This window comes from Brachionichthys hirsutus, chromosome 8 (genome assembly GCF_040956055.1).
Source record: "Brachionichthys hirsutus isolate HB-005 chromosome 8, CSIRO-AGI_Bhir_v1, whole genome shotgun sequence".
Taxonomy (NCBI): Eukaryota; Metazoa; Chordata; class Actinopteri; order Lophiiformes; family Brachionichthyidae; genus Brachionichthys; species Brachionichthys hirsutus.
The window spans coordinates 1,280,329-1,298,226 of NC_090904.1; the positions used below are offsets into that span (position 1 = coordinate 1,280,329).

A 17,898-nucleotide genomic window follows, 5' to 3' on the forward strand; every position below is an offset into this window, starting at 1 on the left:
AAGAAATAAAAAAAAACCTTTACAAAATACAGCAGGAATGCTCATCCACAGGTAGAAACAATGGTGCGCTTAGCAACAGCGCTCAACGTTCAGAACCTTCCGTCCTGGGAGGCTCGTAAGTGCACTCGAATTGTCTTTGGATCGATCTTCGCTGAATATCGATGTCGCACACAGATCAGTGCGACATCGGCGACAACGTCTGAGCGGTCACACACCGGCGAGGCGTCTTTCAGGGACCTTCCAGCGTGATCGCCCCCTACCTGATATCAATACTACCGCGACTTGGGGTATTAACTAATGCCGCCGATGGCAATAACAGCACGTCTACACATTTAACATGCACTTCATTAAAGACGGCTGCGTCTCACTGCATCTGATGGGAAGCCGTAATAACAGCAGCAATATGAAAGTCTTTCCGTCCAACATGTGTTTGTCCGACCAGCCAAGAAAGAAACAAGAAGATTTAAGAAAATAGGTGGACATATAGAACAATACGAAACACATGCATCTCAAAATCCTACTGGATAAAAAATAAAAAGACACTATAAAAATGGTGCTGACATTCACAAAAAATATCTGCCACAGATCAGAAGAATGAATATTAAACTAAAATACAGGAAACAAGGTTCTGACTGTCAACGTGGCCGATGCGGTTCTGTGTCTTCCATTTTGTCCAGTTCACATTACAGAACACGGCAGTGCAAAAGACGAGTCGCTTCTTCATGGGATCCTCGCTCCATGCAGACCCATGACATCATCACAGAGGGACGCGTCCTCAGCGAAGGGGACAGCTTTGCCCTGCTCTCCTTCAGCAGCACCACCTGTGGGGATGACGCCACGCAGCCGAGGCGACCTTTGACCCCACCTTCCTGGTTGTGACAGTGCGAGTTGTTTCTTTCAGGTCTTGTGGAAGTTATTTACGAGTGAACGGCCGCAGAGCAGCCGTGTGCTCACGCTACGCCGCGCTGTCAGCTCCCAATGACACGAGACGGTGAAGGTCATTCGTTGGTCTGGTTCTGTCTCGACTAGATCATCGGTCAGGAAATGCTGCGTGTTTGAATCAGACCTGCTGCAGGTGGAGGAGTGTTTCTGAAATGATGACTATAGTGGTCAGACTGAAGATAAATGTGTCTGTGTGTGTGTGTGTGTGTGTGTGCGTGTGTGTGTCCACTGAGACTTGGTTTAAGGCAACATCATGGAGGCTTTTCTTCTTCAATCACATTTCTCCGTCAGTTTTCCTGAGTTTGCTCTGAATAAGCAAAGAGATATTTTATGACACACAAAGTGCAGTCCCGTAAATACGTTAAATGGAAAAGACAAAACCACAACGTCATCCTTACCCATCAGAGGCCACAGCTCCCATTGACAGCGAGGCGATGGCGGCGACGGCCTCGCTGTCCGAGTCTCGTCTCAGCCGCGGCCGCTGAGCCTGCAGGTAGGACAGACTCAGCGTGGCGGCCGAATCCTCCACACTCTGCCAGAACTCACCTGCAGAGGACGCGGAGACAGAAAGATCAATGGCGTCACCATTCCACTGTTGGTTCCGTCCTCTCCCTTGAGGGAAAGTGCCTGGACTGCATTATTAAAAAGCAGCACTCGGTGTTTGATCCGCCAGTTGTAGCTATTTGATCTGAATATAAACGGCGACTGTGTTCTAAGCAGCCCCGGGTTGAAACGTCCATGTTGATCATTGCAGAGAGGTAAACTGCCTCCAGTCTGCTCTTTGAAGGCCTTTCTGTGACACAGATTGAAATTAAAATGTTTACAAATGTGTACATGTATGAGCATGTGTGTTCTTGCTCTGAATGCAACAAGCATATATTTCACCCCGAGCCGAAATGATGGGATTAACCTTCTTGTGGCTTTGCAAATATTTCTAATTAATCTAACTTGGTTGGGATAACATTTGTGTGCAATTAGGAGGGAATGTTGCAAAGGTCGTGTGCCAGAGAAGTGATTGAAGATAACTGGAGTCAGGGTGGCCGTGTGTGTGTGTGTGTGTGCGTGCGTGTGTGTGTGTGCGTGTGTCGGCTGGAGGGAGGGATGGGAGACAGGGATGTTAAGGTGGCCGGAGACCAGGGAGGATGAAGAAACAGGGAAACAGAACGAAGGAGGAAAAGACACAAAAGAGAATGGAAAATAAAAAGCTGAGCGACTGACTCCAGTCAGCTGAGGCGAGCTGGAGAGAAGAGCGTTAATAAAATAAAATATTTTTCTCAAACCCAAATGGTCTTGGCAGGAAGTAAAATGATAGCAGCAGAAGCAAAACCATTTTTGTTTGGGAGGCCAGAAATGATGATTTAGCTGAAATGGTTTCCTTGGTTGGATCGTGGTGATAAAAATAGACGCATATTTGAGTCATTTAAGTTTACCGTATACATGTTGTGCTTTACATTACATACCGATAGACATAAAGACTCTGTTTCTGCTCCTCCACTACATTTATGTCCCTTTTTAAGCAATCCCTAAAAAGAATCTTCCTGGTTGGGATGACGGGTGAAAGTCATTCACTGGAAACTGATTTCTGCTCCAGTAATTTATGCCTTCCGTCTCTCGTGGTGCATCTCATCTAGTGCTTGGAAACCAGTTTAGAGCATGTGTGTGACAAGCCTGCCCATCAACGTGCGTATCTTTGACAACCAGCATGTGGCCAGCGGTGATCCTTTATTTATTCCCACGGCACGGGACCCTGCCTGGATCCTGTGGACGGCATGCTCTGGGCGTCATTGGGCTGCGTCGAGGCGGCCGTTCTCACCTTGAACCCGGACGACAGCCTGCAGCGACTGGACAGCATTTTCACAAGGCTTCTGGTCCAACACAGACTGGGACAGAGGCTCCACCTGAGACACAACATGGTGAGAGGACAGAACACACTGTACCTCCACACACACACACACACAGCTAACCTCCATGCCCAGTAAAGCACTGGTGCAGGCTTCAGAGGCATCACATATGGCCTTGAGATCGTGCCCCCCCTCCAGAGCCAGAACCACACGTCCTCCTGCCAGTGACATCAGCTGACGGGTGAGAAAGCCGAAACCTGATTGAAAACAACATCAATAAGTTAGTTCTGATTCGGAAAGACAATCTGATGAGTTCCACTCAATGCAATATTGGATCGGTTGCCTGAAAGAATGTCGCCGATGAAAATACTTTTTCAGCTTTAAACATCTCGGAGTTAAAAAAAAAAAGAAGAAGAATCTGACTGCAGCACTTCATTTCCTGGTGGCCGCAATCAGGAGGGACTGCTGCAACCTTTATTCAGCACAAATGGGATACAGGGACACGGTGGGTGTGTTTCATTTCCACCTCTGTGACGGCGGCGGAGGGAAGAGCAGCGCTGGCTGCGTCCGCAGCTGCTTGTAAATAGAAGTCTTACACTTTGCCGTGACCTTGTAGCCTCCCAGTGATGACGAATGCCCCTCCACAGCATCAAAGCCGGCCGACACCAGCACCACATCAGGGGAGAACTGGTGGGCGATGGGCATCACCACGGTCCTGGGGAGGGCGAGAGGAAGCAGCACGCGAGGAGCCGAACAAGACACGGGTCTTTAAGAACTAGACATTTCAATCATACGTTTTTGTAAACTGACAAGAAAACACGAAAGCAAATGTAAAATCTCAGTCTGGTGGACGTGATGGATTTTCGGTACTTGAGCAATGTCAGGCAAATATTTACTCGTCTGTAAACTCCATCCAGTCGAAAATGATGAAAGATAAATTATCAAAGCCTGTGTTCCAAGCGCTTGATCTCTGCTCTCGATTCCTTCCTGGAAAGACGCCAGCGCGAGAAGGTGGGGTAGCGTCCAGGTGTGAATTTGTGCAACTGTTTGAATGTGAAGCAGAGCCCCGCTGAGGAACAAAGGAGAGCGGCCGCGCCTGCAAGCCTTTCCTCAGCATATAAAGTTGAAGGATAGACTCGTGCTGGACTTCAGGCAGGTGACTGGAGCCGAATAGTTTGTTTTTGGTGAGCGACACAAACGAGACGGTTGACATATGACGACAGAGATGCCCACATACTGCGCTCTGCTCAGGGAAGCCCGCTTTTCTCACTTCCTCTCCTCTCCTCTCCTGCTGCCAGTTATTTAGCAGGAGAGCACAGCTCACGCCGCGTTTGATTCTCTCTCTCTCAGCGGCAGTTCAAAGGCGTTTGTGAGCATCTGGTCCTTATTAAGAGCTCGTCCCTCTTCTCACGTCACTGACAGCCAGCCATCTGGGATCCATTCGGCCTAATTACACCGCCTTTGGATTCCCTAACAATGCACCCCCCACTTCTCCTCTCTTCTGCGCTCCACTCCTCCATAGTTTGCCATTCGTCAGTAGCCACCGAGAAGCGTGCATGGAAATATGCGCACGCTCGAATATATGATACGCACGGGACAAAAGATGTGCATAATTACACTCAACATCCAAAACTAGTTGTGATTTCGGAGCAGCGCTACCTGTGGCTTTTGACCAGCTCACTAATCCTTCACACATTCCATCAAGATAGTTAATCTCAACACAGCTGAGGTTTCTCTTGATTGTACTAGAACCCAACCACAGCACTCCACCGCTATTTCCTGTCACTAACACACACCCAAAAACAGACACACCATCAATAACTCTGCGCTTGACGTTCTGTTCCATCCAGGCAGCAGCCAGTCTTCTAAATCCACTTGAATTAGAATTCTGGCTCTAGGTAGGATGTGTAATTGCATTAGAAATGACTATATAGCTTGTTAATTGTGTTTATAGGTGTAAAAAACACAACAAAAGGGTATTCATTCAGAGTGTTCGTACCCTTGTCCAAGAAAACAGGTTCTCTAAGGTGAAAGATCCTCTTCTGGATAAGCCTCAAAATCCAATCATCTGTTTCCCTCAGCTGAGCTCACCTTTCCACAAAATGTCAAAATGACCTGCTTGCACCAAACAGGATGTGTGTACATACGAGATGTATGCACACACACACACACACACACACATCTCTCCGGTGCTGCTCTTTGATTTTGACGGTCTTGCTGCAGCTTTGCAAACACTGAAGATGAAGCTATCGCTGTGGATTAAACATGAAGCTGTTGCTCCACGATGACATGCAACAAAAGGTCTTTGGGTAAACGTGGAGCCCGGACCTCAGAGCTGCAATGTGTTGCATCTGAAACCACAGGACCACCAGGGCGCCACAGAGCTTTGATAGTGGGCAGAGTTCCTAGCCGTGTGGTTAACTGAGGAAGTTTCAGTCACATGGACGCGTTTCTCAAACGGATGAAAAATGGCTGACCGGTTCTTCCTCCATTAGCATCCAGCGCTCCAGTAAACACTGGACTTAGTGTTTCTGCTCCTGCCTGTTGGCGCGGTGGATTTTTACCAGTATGGCTGAGCCCGTTAGCATCGTCCCTTTGACACGAGGCCCACCCACACAGTCTGCTGCATGCGAAACAGCGTAGCGCTCATATACTGTTCAAGCATCTGGCTATTCGGTGTTGTTGACAGACACACGCCGGGTTCATTACCGTGTGCAGCACAGCCATAGAACACTCATTTAGGAAAACACAGTTTGCATGGAATGAAAAGTGTGGCGACAGAAGAGACGCGTTTTCACGGTCTTAGCTCCAAAGTTAGAGGAATTTCTTCTTTTGTCCAAGAGTGTAGATATGAAATAGTTTTTCAGATGAAATTGGGAATTTTGATATTGAAAGCAGATTGATGTGTCTCAGTTGATCCATCTCAAGCTCTAACATTAATGTACGCGAGTGCAGTACTAATACACGGGACATCAGTGTTCTCTTTACCTGAAAGCAGCCAGGTAGTCGGCATCGCCCAGTGGAGGGTTCAAACCACCTGTCCATCCGACGTTGACGTTGAAGCCCTCGCCTGCACCTGCCCCCACCTGAAGGGGGAGATAGGGGACAGAGTGCATACGACTAAGATAGACGGACTCTCCTTGAGCATCAGAAGGCCTCTGTGAGAACTGAGACGCTGCGTGACAATCACAAATTTGTGTCAAATGTTTGTGAAATCCACAAAGCTATTGCAAAGCTTGCATTGAAGCAATCAAGGAAGTGACTGCATCTCTAAAAGACAACACCAGGGAGTGATTATGATTCCTAAATGAAAGACGGATGGCTATTAATTCAACACCCCTGCCCCTCCGTTTTGATAGTTTATCAACTGGCCGTATAAATCACTCGGAGCCACAACAGAGCTACACCCGTTTAGGATTCCCAAACGTCAGGCTCCAGCTATACTGGAAAATACTTCATTTGTTGTCTCTTATACAGAAAAAAACAACAACAAAATAAATACAAATAACATTCTCCATGTTTTTAAATGCCGTATTTTTACACTGAATATATATAACGTGTTTATAAAAAAGGAATGACTTTACACTACTCTTTATGCCGTTTACTTATACCAAATATTGTAGTGGATTTTCCCTCTGCTGACTTTGCTACGGACTCCCAGAATGCCAGACAGACACACTGCAGGTTCTCTTGGTTTGACCTCACAGAGAAAGAATGAACTGAGGCGTGGATTTTGGAAAAGTGGAAGAATTTCTGCCTCTCTCTTTGTAGTCCGCTAGCAGCCAGTTAGCCGTTCTCTAAGCCCTCCGCCATCAGTCAATGTGTCAGTTTGAAGGCAGACTGAGGAGGATTGACATACTCTTGGCAACAAGGCGTGGTAATTTCCTTAGTGTGTGTGTGTGTGCACGTGCGTGCGTGTGGGTGAGAGGACGTTTGAAAGAATGCCGATGAGCATCACAGAGCGTCTGTCTCCATTCTTCTCTCAGTGGACGGGATGTTCACAGGGAAAACGAAAAACACATGAGGCCTCCTGTCCTCTGCCAACTAGTAATGTACCCGCACGCACACACATTTACACACACACGTCTCTCGCTCTACTCTCTGTCTTTCATGTTTCAAGAGGACCCGGCTGGTTTCTGTGTAGCGCCCGGTACATTGTCACGGCCCTGACATCACATCCCATGGTGTGCTCTATACCTACAGCAGGACTCCAGAGGTTTACCACACAGTTCAACGCAGGCCGAGGGGCCACTTAAGGAAAAGCCACTTCCAAGCCAGCAGGTCGTTTCATGTGCCGCTCCTCACGGGGGGGTTTATGGAAAAACAATGATTATTGTGTCTTTATTATTCAGGGGGAGGATGGGGGAGCGACAGAAGGGGATGTGGAGGAGTGAATGGGTGGTGAATGCCCCAGAGGACCGGGATCAAATCATCCGACTGCGGATCCAAATCGTACTTCCAGAAAGACCGCAGGCAGAATTCTCGGGAACCTCCATTTCCTGTATTAAAACCGCTGGCATGCAATTCAACTTTACAAAATGCCTTTCGTATTTGACTGACAGTCAATCAGTCAAAAAGAATGTGAATGAATAAGAGTGTAAAAAGTCTAATGTGATATTTTAAATCGTATTTGAAGTCGGTTGATGTTCCACCGAAATAAGAGAAAGTTCCAAATGATGCTTTCAGATTCAACTCAAAGTCAAGAATATTGTGCACCATTAATAGACTGTCATACAAGTAACACTCATGCTACCAAGCTAGCGTTAGTAGCAAGGAGTAGCAGCAAATCTATTAGTTAACTGAATACCTGTCAATCAGGTGATACCTTAAACAAGCATGTTGGATCCTCCACTCTAAATGAGAACATAATTTAAATCTAAACGAATGTCCTGCCTTATCTAACAAAACCTGATGCCAGTGATTAAAAACATTTAGTCTCTTTAGCAGATTATATACGGTAACATTTCAACAGCTGCTTTCATCGTGCCACAGAATCTACTCTACGAACAGAAACTGCATTAAGCTACATACGCAACACGCACAGACACACAACCCTCTACACAACCTACCTCGCTGGGATGGCCACTACCGGGGAAAAAGTTGCCATCATCAAATCGATGTAGAGAGATGTACAGCACACTGGGGTCATTATAGAAGGCCTCCTGGGTGCCGTTTCCATGGTGAACGTCCTGGATGATGGTGGAAACGTGCACATGAATGACGCAGGTATCTTACATAGATCTGGCTTATGCTGAATTTGAATCGAGAGCCTAAACGTTTCAAAGACGACCCGCTATCTGTAGCCGACATAACACAGCTGCACACAAAATGTGTTTGTTCAATAACAATGCCTGTGAAAACACTCAAAATGGCCGACTGCCTCTTGGAGTTATTCTAGGGGGGCGCTGTGGGACTTTTCTGTAGAACATCCTGAGACTCAGTTTGCCACTTCTGATGAGAGTTTAAAAATGTTTTTTTTTTTACATTGCTTGTAATGTTTAAAGTATAATATACAGTAAATGCGTGTCTTCATTGGTTTATTCCCATCCATGCGGAAACCACTGCTGCTGGTCATGTGGTGGGTTCTTACCCAGTCCACGATGAGGACTTTGCTGACATTGAGTTTGTGTTGGAGCTGCTTCGCAGCAATGGCGACAGAGTTGAAGAAACAGAAGCCCCTGTGGACAAACCGGAAGGAAGAAAAGCAGCCACATCAGGACGTCTGCTGAAAATTAGTATCATAGAATCCCCACATGGGCTTGAGGAACCGGCTCCGCGGCTTCATTTGGTGCCCGTTCGGTCCAGCTTGTGACAATAACAGCGCTGGATCTAATGAACAACTCCGAGCCGCCAAGCAAACCTCAATGGCAAAGAATTCAGAAAAGATTTGAGAAATGAGAATGTCTCAAGTTTCCGTTGTTGTGGATCTCATCGACCAGTGCTGTCAAATAAAAATGGCTTATCATCTCATAAATAACCTCTGATAAGCACACACACACACACACACACACACACACAGCTACTTACAGAGGGGAGGAGTGGTTTGCGTGGTGTCCGGGGGGCCTCACCACTGCAAAGCCATTCTGAAAGGGGGGAGGACAACTTGAACACCTTGCTGCCTTCCTCAGGCTCCGCCTACACGCCATTATGCTGTTGTTGTTTACAACAGCTCTCTATTATTCACCTTCAGCTCTCCTTGGGCCACCTTCAGTGCCAAGTCTGTGACACATCCTGCAGCGATACGTGAAGCTGCCGATGTGTGAAGTTCATTCCAGATGGTATCGATATCTACCTGCCAAGTAATAGAGATGAAAACACGAAGTTAGTAGTTCAAAAGCCAGCCAGTGTTCCCTGAAGATGCCTGAGATGATAATTTCATTTAAATACAGCTAGAGCAGTTTGGAGAAGCGAACCTGACAGTTTTAACAGGAAGATCCATTTAGATTCACTGTTCTTGACCAATGGGCAGACAGCTCTGTCTCTGAGGACTTACATTCATTAATCCAAATTAGGTTTACTGAGGATTGGTCTTCATTTATTAAAAAAATAAAATGTGTCCGTGGTCACAGATTCTTTCCCGACTAGGAAAAACTCAACATGTGCTGATGTGGATGGATCATAGCCCCCGTCATGAGAGAATGTCGAGTGGCTTTTGAGATTGAAAGTAAGCAAATCACATGTTGAAAACATGAAAATATACAAAATGAAGAAACCAATGATGCAAAAACGTTCTGATGCGTACAGAAGGACGAACGGATCGATGCACTGGAGCCTTCGGGGCAGAAACAGCATCCAACTGGACGTTTAACTATTCTCAGAATTCCTCAGAGGTTTCTGACGTTTTGCATCTCGTCCTCGTACCCCGTCTTGTGTTTCTGTGTTCATCCCATGTTTCTAACTCACTGCCGAACAATGAAATCGCAGGAATGTCGTTTATCACAGACTTCGCCATCTTGTTTCAATCAAACCTCTTCAACAGAGCAGCAACGGGTCTCGAAAGACCGTCGCCTTATCAGCCGACACCCCGTCCCTTCCTACCTCTCCTCCTCTCCTCCCCCCTCTACTTAATAATTAACCACATCGCGTTAATCTCTGTTCATATATCATATTAATTGTTTCTACTGTATGGTCATTCCCCCCTTTTCCCACACTGGTTTCCCTTAAATAAAGGGTGTTCTAGCTTTAGTCCCTTCCTGTCTCACCTTCGTACAGCCTTTGATTCCTGATTGGGTTTCAAAGTTATCTTAGCCAAAAGAAATAGCATCAGCAATTTGTAGCATTATTTGCCAAATTGTGTAATGAGGTCTAATCATCCATGTAATTCTTGCTATTCGGTAGTGCAATTAGATAAGTGGAAGGATTCCCACGTGCCTTTAAAGTTCCTTGCAGTGTGTGTGGGACTCACCCCAGTTCCTCCACAAGGCAACCTCACAAACATTTGCTGCGATAAGATTCCTGCAAGAGATCATTTGCAGGAATTAACTGTCAAAGATGCTTATTTTATGCACAGTGCTCCTCATATTATTGTCCCAGCATGAATATGTTATTGATCAGTACTCTTACCAGCCAGCTTGCGATTGTCCAGCTTTAGGTGGTTGAGTGGGTTTGTACCAAAGAGCAGCACATGCTTCTCAGAGTGGACTGACTGCAGCTCCTCCAGAGTGGCCTTCCGACCGCGGACGCGCTGGACACCGCAACAAATATACATTATATACTGAATAAGAATGTCACTCTCAAGGTGTGTGTGTGTGTGTGTCATACCTCACACTGGCTCCTGAGACCTCGTTCATGAAGCCTGGACCAGATGCTCTGGACTCTCCCAGCATGCTCCGGGTGGCGGCTATTGTCCCCACAGGTGCATTGGTGTTTCTGCATCTGAGCATCATACACCAATCCTGTGTACAAATACACAAAGTACACATCACCGCCAGCCCTAATTTTCCCTTTTTACTATTTCCTCACAAGTAATGGAATCATTGATTTATTTTTACATCCCCACCTGTGGTGAAGCGCAGCTGGACACTTGCCAAAGGGCTGGACAGGGACAGGGACAGGGACGGGGACGGGGACGGGGACGGTGCGGCGGTGGGCGGGTGTGGAGCAGAAGGCAGGGAGGTGGAGGCCGGGGACGACTTGGTCCGAACCAGAGGCGGATGAGGCCATGTCACAGCAGGAGGGTCTAGCTGGAGACCTGGTTTAAGGATCGCCTGCCTCTGTGGGTGATGTGAGGAGCAGTGAGTGAAGCAGTGTTCATCAACAGCAGCTCACAGCAACGTTTAGGCAGACCAACCGTCAACCGACTTCAACCAACCTTCAGTCAACCGCCTCTGTTAAATAATCAGGTTGCTGAATGCTGCTCGTCTAGAACACGCAAACGATGGCAGGAATTCAGCACGGCCCATCGTGCTGCCACTTTACCCAAAGGCTCATTCTTTTAATCGTGAATAAATAAAGCAACAGCGCCACCTGCTGTCAGGAGCTCGGCTGAAACAAGGACACCCTCCCTCAGAAGCAGAGGGATACACAATTCAAACAATTTCTCCTTTCCTTTTCTCTCAAGTCATCAAGTCACTGCATCAATAAAGCAGGTCAATAATTCCGTTCATCAAAAAGATTGTTACCTGACTGAGAGCATGCGAGGCCTCGATCAAGCTCTCCAGCGAGGATGTAGACGACTCTGAGCTGGCAGTGCTCTGCCTCCGATGGTAGCCTTCGTCACATTCTGAGCCGCACAAGGACCCCGAGCCCGAACCAGATCCTGAACCGGTCTCCTCCAGGTCCATATCCTCCAGTTGGATCTGTGTAAGAACAGCTTTCTCAATGGAATCGCTTGTCAGCTAATATTACATTTTACAATTCTTGATGTTGCTTAATGTTCGCTTAAACAGAAAGCTGATAATTGTTCATACTCCTCTCCTCTCACCTTGTTCAGGTATGAACTCTGTTTGAATCTCTCCAGTTGGTACAGTTGGCTGAGATGGTGCTGAATGTGTGAGTGGTGGCTGGCATACAACGTAAGAGGGGAATGACTGTAGGGTGGGGGCTCTGAATGCGTTCGCTCCACAGGTCTGTGTGAGGGGGATGTAAAGACGCCTTCCCTTCTGGACACCTGAGGCTGCTGCTGCAGAGGAATGGAGGTCAAACCATGAACTGCAGAGAGAAAGAGGGAGACGGGGTTGGGCTAATAATGCTAAACAGACAGAGATCAGTCGGGGCAGGAAGCACAAAAAGGATGACAAGAAGACAAAGAATAACAAGATAAAAATAGCGTGACCATACAGGAACAAAAAAGAAAGAAAACGCACCAATTATTATTTGTATTCAACTCAAAAACAGATAGGTGCATTTGTATTTAATGTTGAAACTAATAATACAAAGGAAAGTAAACCCTTTTCGAGAACATTTTAATTTAACTGTTGAGATTTCCGTATGATTCGAAAACTGCAGCGCTCCATCAAGTGTCCAGTAGGGGGCGCTGTGGTGCCACAGAAAACACCAAAAACCTTTGAGGCAAAGAAAAGCCACAAGTGCAAGTCAGATGACAAGTTCCTGTAGCTTCTGGTGTAAAATAAATGTGATATTTATCAAAACATCGACTGATTGTTGTTAATAGATAGATACCGGCTATTTGTTGGGACTGACAGGATTCAAGCTTAACATTTAAAATCAACTACATTATAATGATATTTGATGTTTGTTTCCCCTGAAATAAAAGTTGTATACAATCAGACGTGCCTTTGTATTTTGCAAGCACAAAAATGTAGCAAATTCATATACGCAAATGTATATTTAGTTTCCTATTTTGTCTATATTTACGGTAGTCTCTTATTTTATGGTTTAGGCTTCACAAGGTCAAATGAAGAAAAGGTAAAACTGCAACGGAAATTGTAAACACACATACTAACCCTAATCAAATTAAAAACAAACTTCATGAATCAAATATTTACCAACATGCTTAGAATTAAAACCGACTCACTGTCATTGGAAAGAAAAGCTTGCATGTATTTTCTTTGCATACTCAAAAGCAGCCAAGCAATTAAGTACCTTTAAATCCAAATAGGTTCACGTGTTTACGTGTGTGTGCACATGCGCAGCTTCTGCTGCGTAACACCGTTACACGACTCACGAGAGACAAGCTGGGAATGCACCAGTCCGGTATGCGGTTCCAGTATGAGCACAGGCTGCAGGTGTGGAGACGGGGCAGGCTTTCTTCCATCGAGAGGCAGGTAGAAATGATGCGGAGCAGATCCTGCCAGCGGCTTCGGCACCCGTTGATTAGGCTGCGGAGAGAAGAATCAGCGACGCCTTCACCGTGTTGTAGCTCAGCACAAAGCAAAAGGGTCTTAATGAGTCACAGAGATCAACGGAAACGGGACCGCAAGGGCTTGTTTCACATGCTCCTCTGAGACAGGCTGTTCGACTGTACTTGTACTGTAATACACGCTACTGTTCGACTGTACTTGTACTGCTCTAGCATTCTATCTAATAAATATATTCATCCTCGTCTTAACCACGGAGGTAAATCATCAGATGCTTCCCTTTCTGTTTGGAACTCACAAATTGGCGGCATCACCGTGTATGCTTTGTGAATTTAGCATTTGAATTGAGGAATGATTCGGGAACACATTTGTGCAATCCAGAACTCACTTGTGTCGGAAGTCCAGCAGTGATGTTGGACACGGCATTGGGGTTGGCTGGCAGGGTGAAATGAGCCCAACTGCCATCCTTCAGCAACAACCGCTGTGCCTGAAATAGTCAAACGGAAATACGACGAACGCCCAGTTAAACTGTTCGTTGTTGAACCAAGAAAAATCACAAGCGAACAGAACACGGCAGCGTCTTAAATGAGTAAGAAACAGAAGGAGGCCTCACCTCATGAGCCAGAGCGCCGCTATCCGAATGGAGGAGGTCGCTGGGCGGCGAGGTGTTGCTGCTGCCGGCGGAGTCTGTGTGTCAGGAATTACAGCATTTGGTAAAATGACAAAAATCAAGAATGATGATGATGATGATGATGGATTTTGCTGTGTTGTTGAAGACGAATTGGATGAATGCCGAAACTCTACCCAGAGTCTCGGGCCTGTGCTTAGCCGAAGGAGGAGCGCTGATTTTGTGCTGCAGTGGGTTCGGTCTGCTACTGATGAGTTTCTTTATTTTCCACTTCAAAGTGGGCTCAGAGACTGTACACACACACACACACACACACACACACGCACGCACGACAATGATAGATAATGACTGCTGCCATACACAATAAGATTAGAATATACAGTATACTGATGCTGAGTTTCCACAACGTTAAAGCAACGTGCAGCACAGCTGAAACGGGCACGCTCAGGACAGAGCTTCATTGGTGAGGACTCTCTGAAACACAAACGGCCAGGAGGAAGTCACCTGTCCTGCGCAGAGCGAGGTCTTTACGCTGGTCACAGGGCGGAGCGTGAGTCTTGTTTGACACGTCCGGAACTGGAAGCCTAGATATCAAAATAATATGCGTTGACTGACTGGATCAAATAAGTAGGTATTGAGAATTGAATGTCATATTACTGTATTTTTCTATCTATTAATATTTGAGAACAAGGTGACTGAAGCGCTGTACTATTAGCACATATCAAATGGAGCTTTCTCACCTGTATCCAGGTGTGGGACTGCAATGGTTGGAGGTCACCCTCTCATGTGTGGGCTGGCTCTTCATAATGATGTGTTCCCGAAGTCTCTGCCTTACAAGAGGACTGGCTACAGCACCTATCAGTGAATAGAGCAGGGACATTTAACAGTATTGTTGGAAATCCCCTGCTTTTTCAGTAACGCTATGACTAAGATGAGGCAGGACAACAACAGAAATGTTCTTTTAAGGATCCTATAAAAAACATTACAGTATGAAGAAATGCATGACGTGATGCTTACTCTGCTCAATTTTCTTCTTTTGAACCAGCTGCTGTAGCTCTTCTCGTTTCAACGCCTCCATGCCTCTTTGTTCATGTCCAATCTGATACTGAAGAAAAAACGACGTCAAGTCTGTACATAATGACAAATTTACCTTAAATAAAAAAAGCACAAAAAACCCACGCATCTGTGCGGCGCTGATTACTGCCTCTAGACAGAGTACCGCGTGTGTCGCCCTCCAGCTGATTCAGCCAAATTATTCAACCATCTCGAGGTGACACTCGAACCCATTTGACACTCGCTCTGCTTCATGATGGGTTTTCTGGTGCTCCTGCAGCTTCAGTTTGGGTCTATGAGTTTTGTCTTGATGCACAAGCTTGTTCTTACCTGCAGGTGTTGCTGGGGACACTGGGAGCAATGCTGGGAAGTGAGTGGTCCCAGGAAGTGGGGAGGGTGAGGGGCCAGCATGACCAAATCTGGGCCAGGATGTAGGAACCTTTGTGTCACACTTAGGTCCATGGGGTGTTCCCCATGCATGGACAGCAAAACCTGATTGCTGATATTCACATCAACTACAGAAGGAGACAGAGAATATCCGTTCATTAATTTAAGGGTCTCTAGGTTGATCACTCGGGAGACTATTTGTTAGATAACAGATATTAACATATTATTGAGAGAAAATGTCAAAAACAAATTGAAGTGTCATTACTCTATATTCTTTACAAAAATATGATCAAGTGTACTCGGCTCATGCGAGGCGGCCATCGTACAACGCTGCATTCAGGAAAGTGTTGTGCTGAAGGCCCATAACAGACAGACGCAACGGAGAAAGCCGTGGGTGACTGGATTTCAGCATTGTGTGCTTCAAGGTCTTGGCTCAGGTGTGCTATAATCTATCATCTCCTTTACAGGTCTCACAGAAGTGAAAGAAATAAAATGATACATTCAGCGTGAAGGACAATTTAGCCAAGCCTCCGTGTCCTTGTGGAAGACAGATGTTCCCCGGTGCAGCGAGCGCAGACAGAAAGAAGGCTTTATGGTTAGAATGTAATCTAAAAGGACACACACACACACACGTGTTACTTAAAACCTTTCCAGTTTTGGGATAAAACACAAGATCAAAGAGGACGCGATACAGTTTTCAGGAGGCAACGTGACTGAAACAAAATAACATGGTGAGGAATGTTACGATTCAACAGTGTAGGAAGATACAGCATGGAAGGAGACTGGGGCAGACCAACGGTGGGGGTGGATCTACTGCATCTGCATGCCTGAGTGAGTAAAAGCCAGAATATTAGTCAACACGATGGCGCCGTAGGAAGGTCACAGGTTCAAATCTGGCTTGCGGCCTTCCTGTGAGGAGTTTGCATGTTCTCCCCATGTCTGCGTGGGTTCTCTCCGGGTTCTCCGGCTTCCTCCCACCACCAAAACATGCACATTAGGTGAATTGGTCACACTAAATTACCCATAGGTGTGTGTGTGTGTGTGTGTGTGGCCCTGCGATAAGCTGGCGGCTTGTCGGCTAAGAAAATGAATGAACTATTCGCACAGTTCCCGTAAGGTGACACCTTTTAACGGGCATGCTCCGCTGAACATCGTTAATACTGTAATTAAACACTTCTTTTGGGATTAACAGGTCGAGTTTTCATCAGTACAACAAACCACCAGCAGGAGCCACGAAGCGTCTGTCAATCCTCCCCAACAGAGAGACTGTCCGGTGAAAATAAACGAGTGTGAAGTCTAAAGGAGCCGCTCCCGTGGTGATCCTGCAGATCAAATGGTACTTACACACAGTCCAGCAGGTACAGAGTTAATGAAACCAAACATATTCAGAGGAGATGATAGCCGGCATCTTAAGCAATGCCGTTTCAGTCCTGTTGCCTCACTAAATAGCGCAGGGCACAGTTCATAGTAGCAACGCTGCTGGGAACAGACATCCAATTTCACTCGTTCTGTATTTCTGAGGCAGAGAAAACGTCAACAAGCCTTGAGAGTGAAAACTAAATCCACCTTGTCAGGTAACAGAAGAAACACGGGAGAAACCCGAGAGCTGCTTTGGATTGGGTTTGCAGACGGTTCAGAGAGCAATCCAAAACAGGAAGTTCTGGTTGAAAGGCCGTTCGTTAGTTCTGCTGCTGCTGCTGGACAAGCCTTTAATGACACTCGTCACGCAAACCAACAACTGTTTGGTGTTAATCAACAGGTCATTTCTACCTGCTCGATCTGAACAAAGAGCCCAGTGAGGTCAGAGTAGCGCCGGCGCCGACTGATGCCAATCAAGGAACGCCCCCTCGGGCCTTCAAAGTACCGCCTGACCGCACTCACAGTTAAACTCTTGGTTCTAGTTTCTGTGTTTGACGGACCCAGTGAAAGATGAACCAGGATGTAGCAGCTCGAGCAAAGCCTCGTGACCAGTTTGTGTTGAGTTCAAACGGAATCACCCCATCCAACATCCAGTGAGGATGGATGGGAACACAACTAATCAGCATGGACCCGCTCACAAACAAACAAACAAACAAACACACGGAAGAAGTCAGCGCCGGTAAGAGAAAGGAGACGCCCAGGAAGTCGATCGCACTTTTCTTCTGAACTGAAAACAAACATCTGGGATATATTTTGACACCAATAATACAGCAAAGACCAGCCTGGACCCTGAAAACCGTTTGTAGTTATCCATCAAACATCTGGTGATTATCACGTTAAAAGCCTTTTTTTTATTCGTTTTTAACGTAGGCTACTCGTCTGGAACCAACTTATTTAAGATGTCATTATCTTTCTGCACGGCCAGTAAATAAAGTAAGGATAACGAGCCTTTTAGCACATAGCGGTACTTTATTTTTTTTAGGTGTAGTGAAAATGTGAATTTCTCAACAACAAACAAAAAATGCAGAATCTGAATTTATGAAGCAAAATGTACTAAACTTTAATGTTGTAATGAAAAGCTGCTATTCCACACTAGTATATTATAACACCAACGCTGCACGCGTCAGGTGTCACCCATTACACGACGGCACACCAGCGCATTCAAAGAGCCAGCTGGAGCTCCTTCCACCCTGGACCTGTAAGCTTTCAAAAAGCTGCTGGAGGCCTCACATTCACTACGAGAGGACATTCAGCTCTCACTGCAGAGAGCCAGTGCACGTGTACAGGTTGGTTTCGTGCATGCCGTTTTATACTGGAAGCTATTCCTCAGCTAGATGTTAAGAGTATTTTAAAACGTGAGCAGCACTGC

At 46.2% G+C, this 17,898-nt stretch overlaps 1 protein-coding gene across 1 annotated transcript; it reads right to left on the bottom strand.

Annotated features, from left to right (window-relative positions):
- Window positions 1-1,212: 1,212 nt before the first annotated feature.
- LOC137898452 (histone deacetylase 7-like) lies at window positions 1,213-15,200 on the bottom strand. The gene is made up of 24 exons (XM_068742488.1): window positions 15,054-15,200; window positions 14,688-14,775; window positions 14,411-14,525; window positions 14,175-14,254; window positions 13,847-13,960; window positions 13,656-13,729; window positions 13,431-13,529; window positions 12,910-13,063; window positions 11,707-11,933; window positions 11,405-11,581; window positions 10,783-10,996; window positions 10,545-10,678; window positions 10,347-10,467; window positions 10,189-10,238; window positions 8,968-9,075; window positions 8,811-8,866; window positions 8,374-8,461; window positions 7,853-7,972; window positions 5,772-5,869; window positions 3,380-3,498; window positions 2,907-3,040; window positions 2,756-2,840; window positions 1,341-1,488; window positions 1,213-1,249 (listed from the first exon to the last, which is right to left on the bottom strand). The coding sequence occupies exons 1-24, from the start codon at window positions 15,183-15,185 to the stop codon at window positions 1,213-1,215; spliced, it is 2,772 nt and encodes a 923-aa protein (XP_068598589.1). The 5' UTR covers window positions 15,186-15,200.
- Window positions 15,201-17,898: the final 2,698 nt, after the last annotated feature.

Excerpts from the sequence above, each read along its gene's own strand:
- LOC137898452 (XM_068742488.1), bottom strand. The coding sequence starts at position 15,185 with ATGGACCTAAGTGTGACACAAAGGTTCCTACATCCTGGCCCAGATTTG. Across the intron at positions 13,730-13,846 it reads GCACAGGCCCGAGACTCTGG|ACTCCGCCGGCAGCAGCAAC; the intron begins GTAGAGTTTCGG and ends CCTGACACACAG. Across the intron at positions 13,530-13,655 it reads GCGGCGCTCTGGCTCATGAG|GCACAGCGGTTGTTGCTGAA; the intron begins GTGAGGCCTCCT and ends TGACTATTTCAG.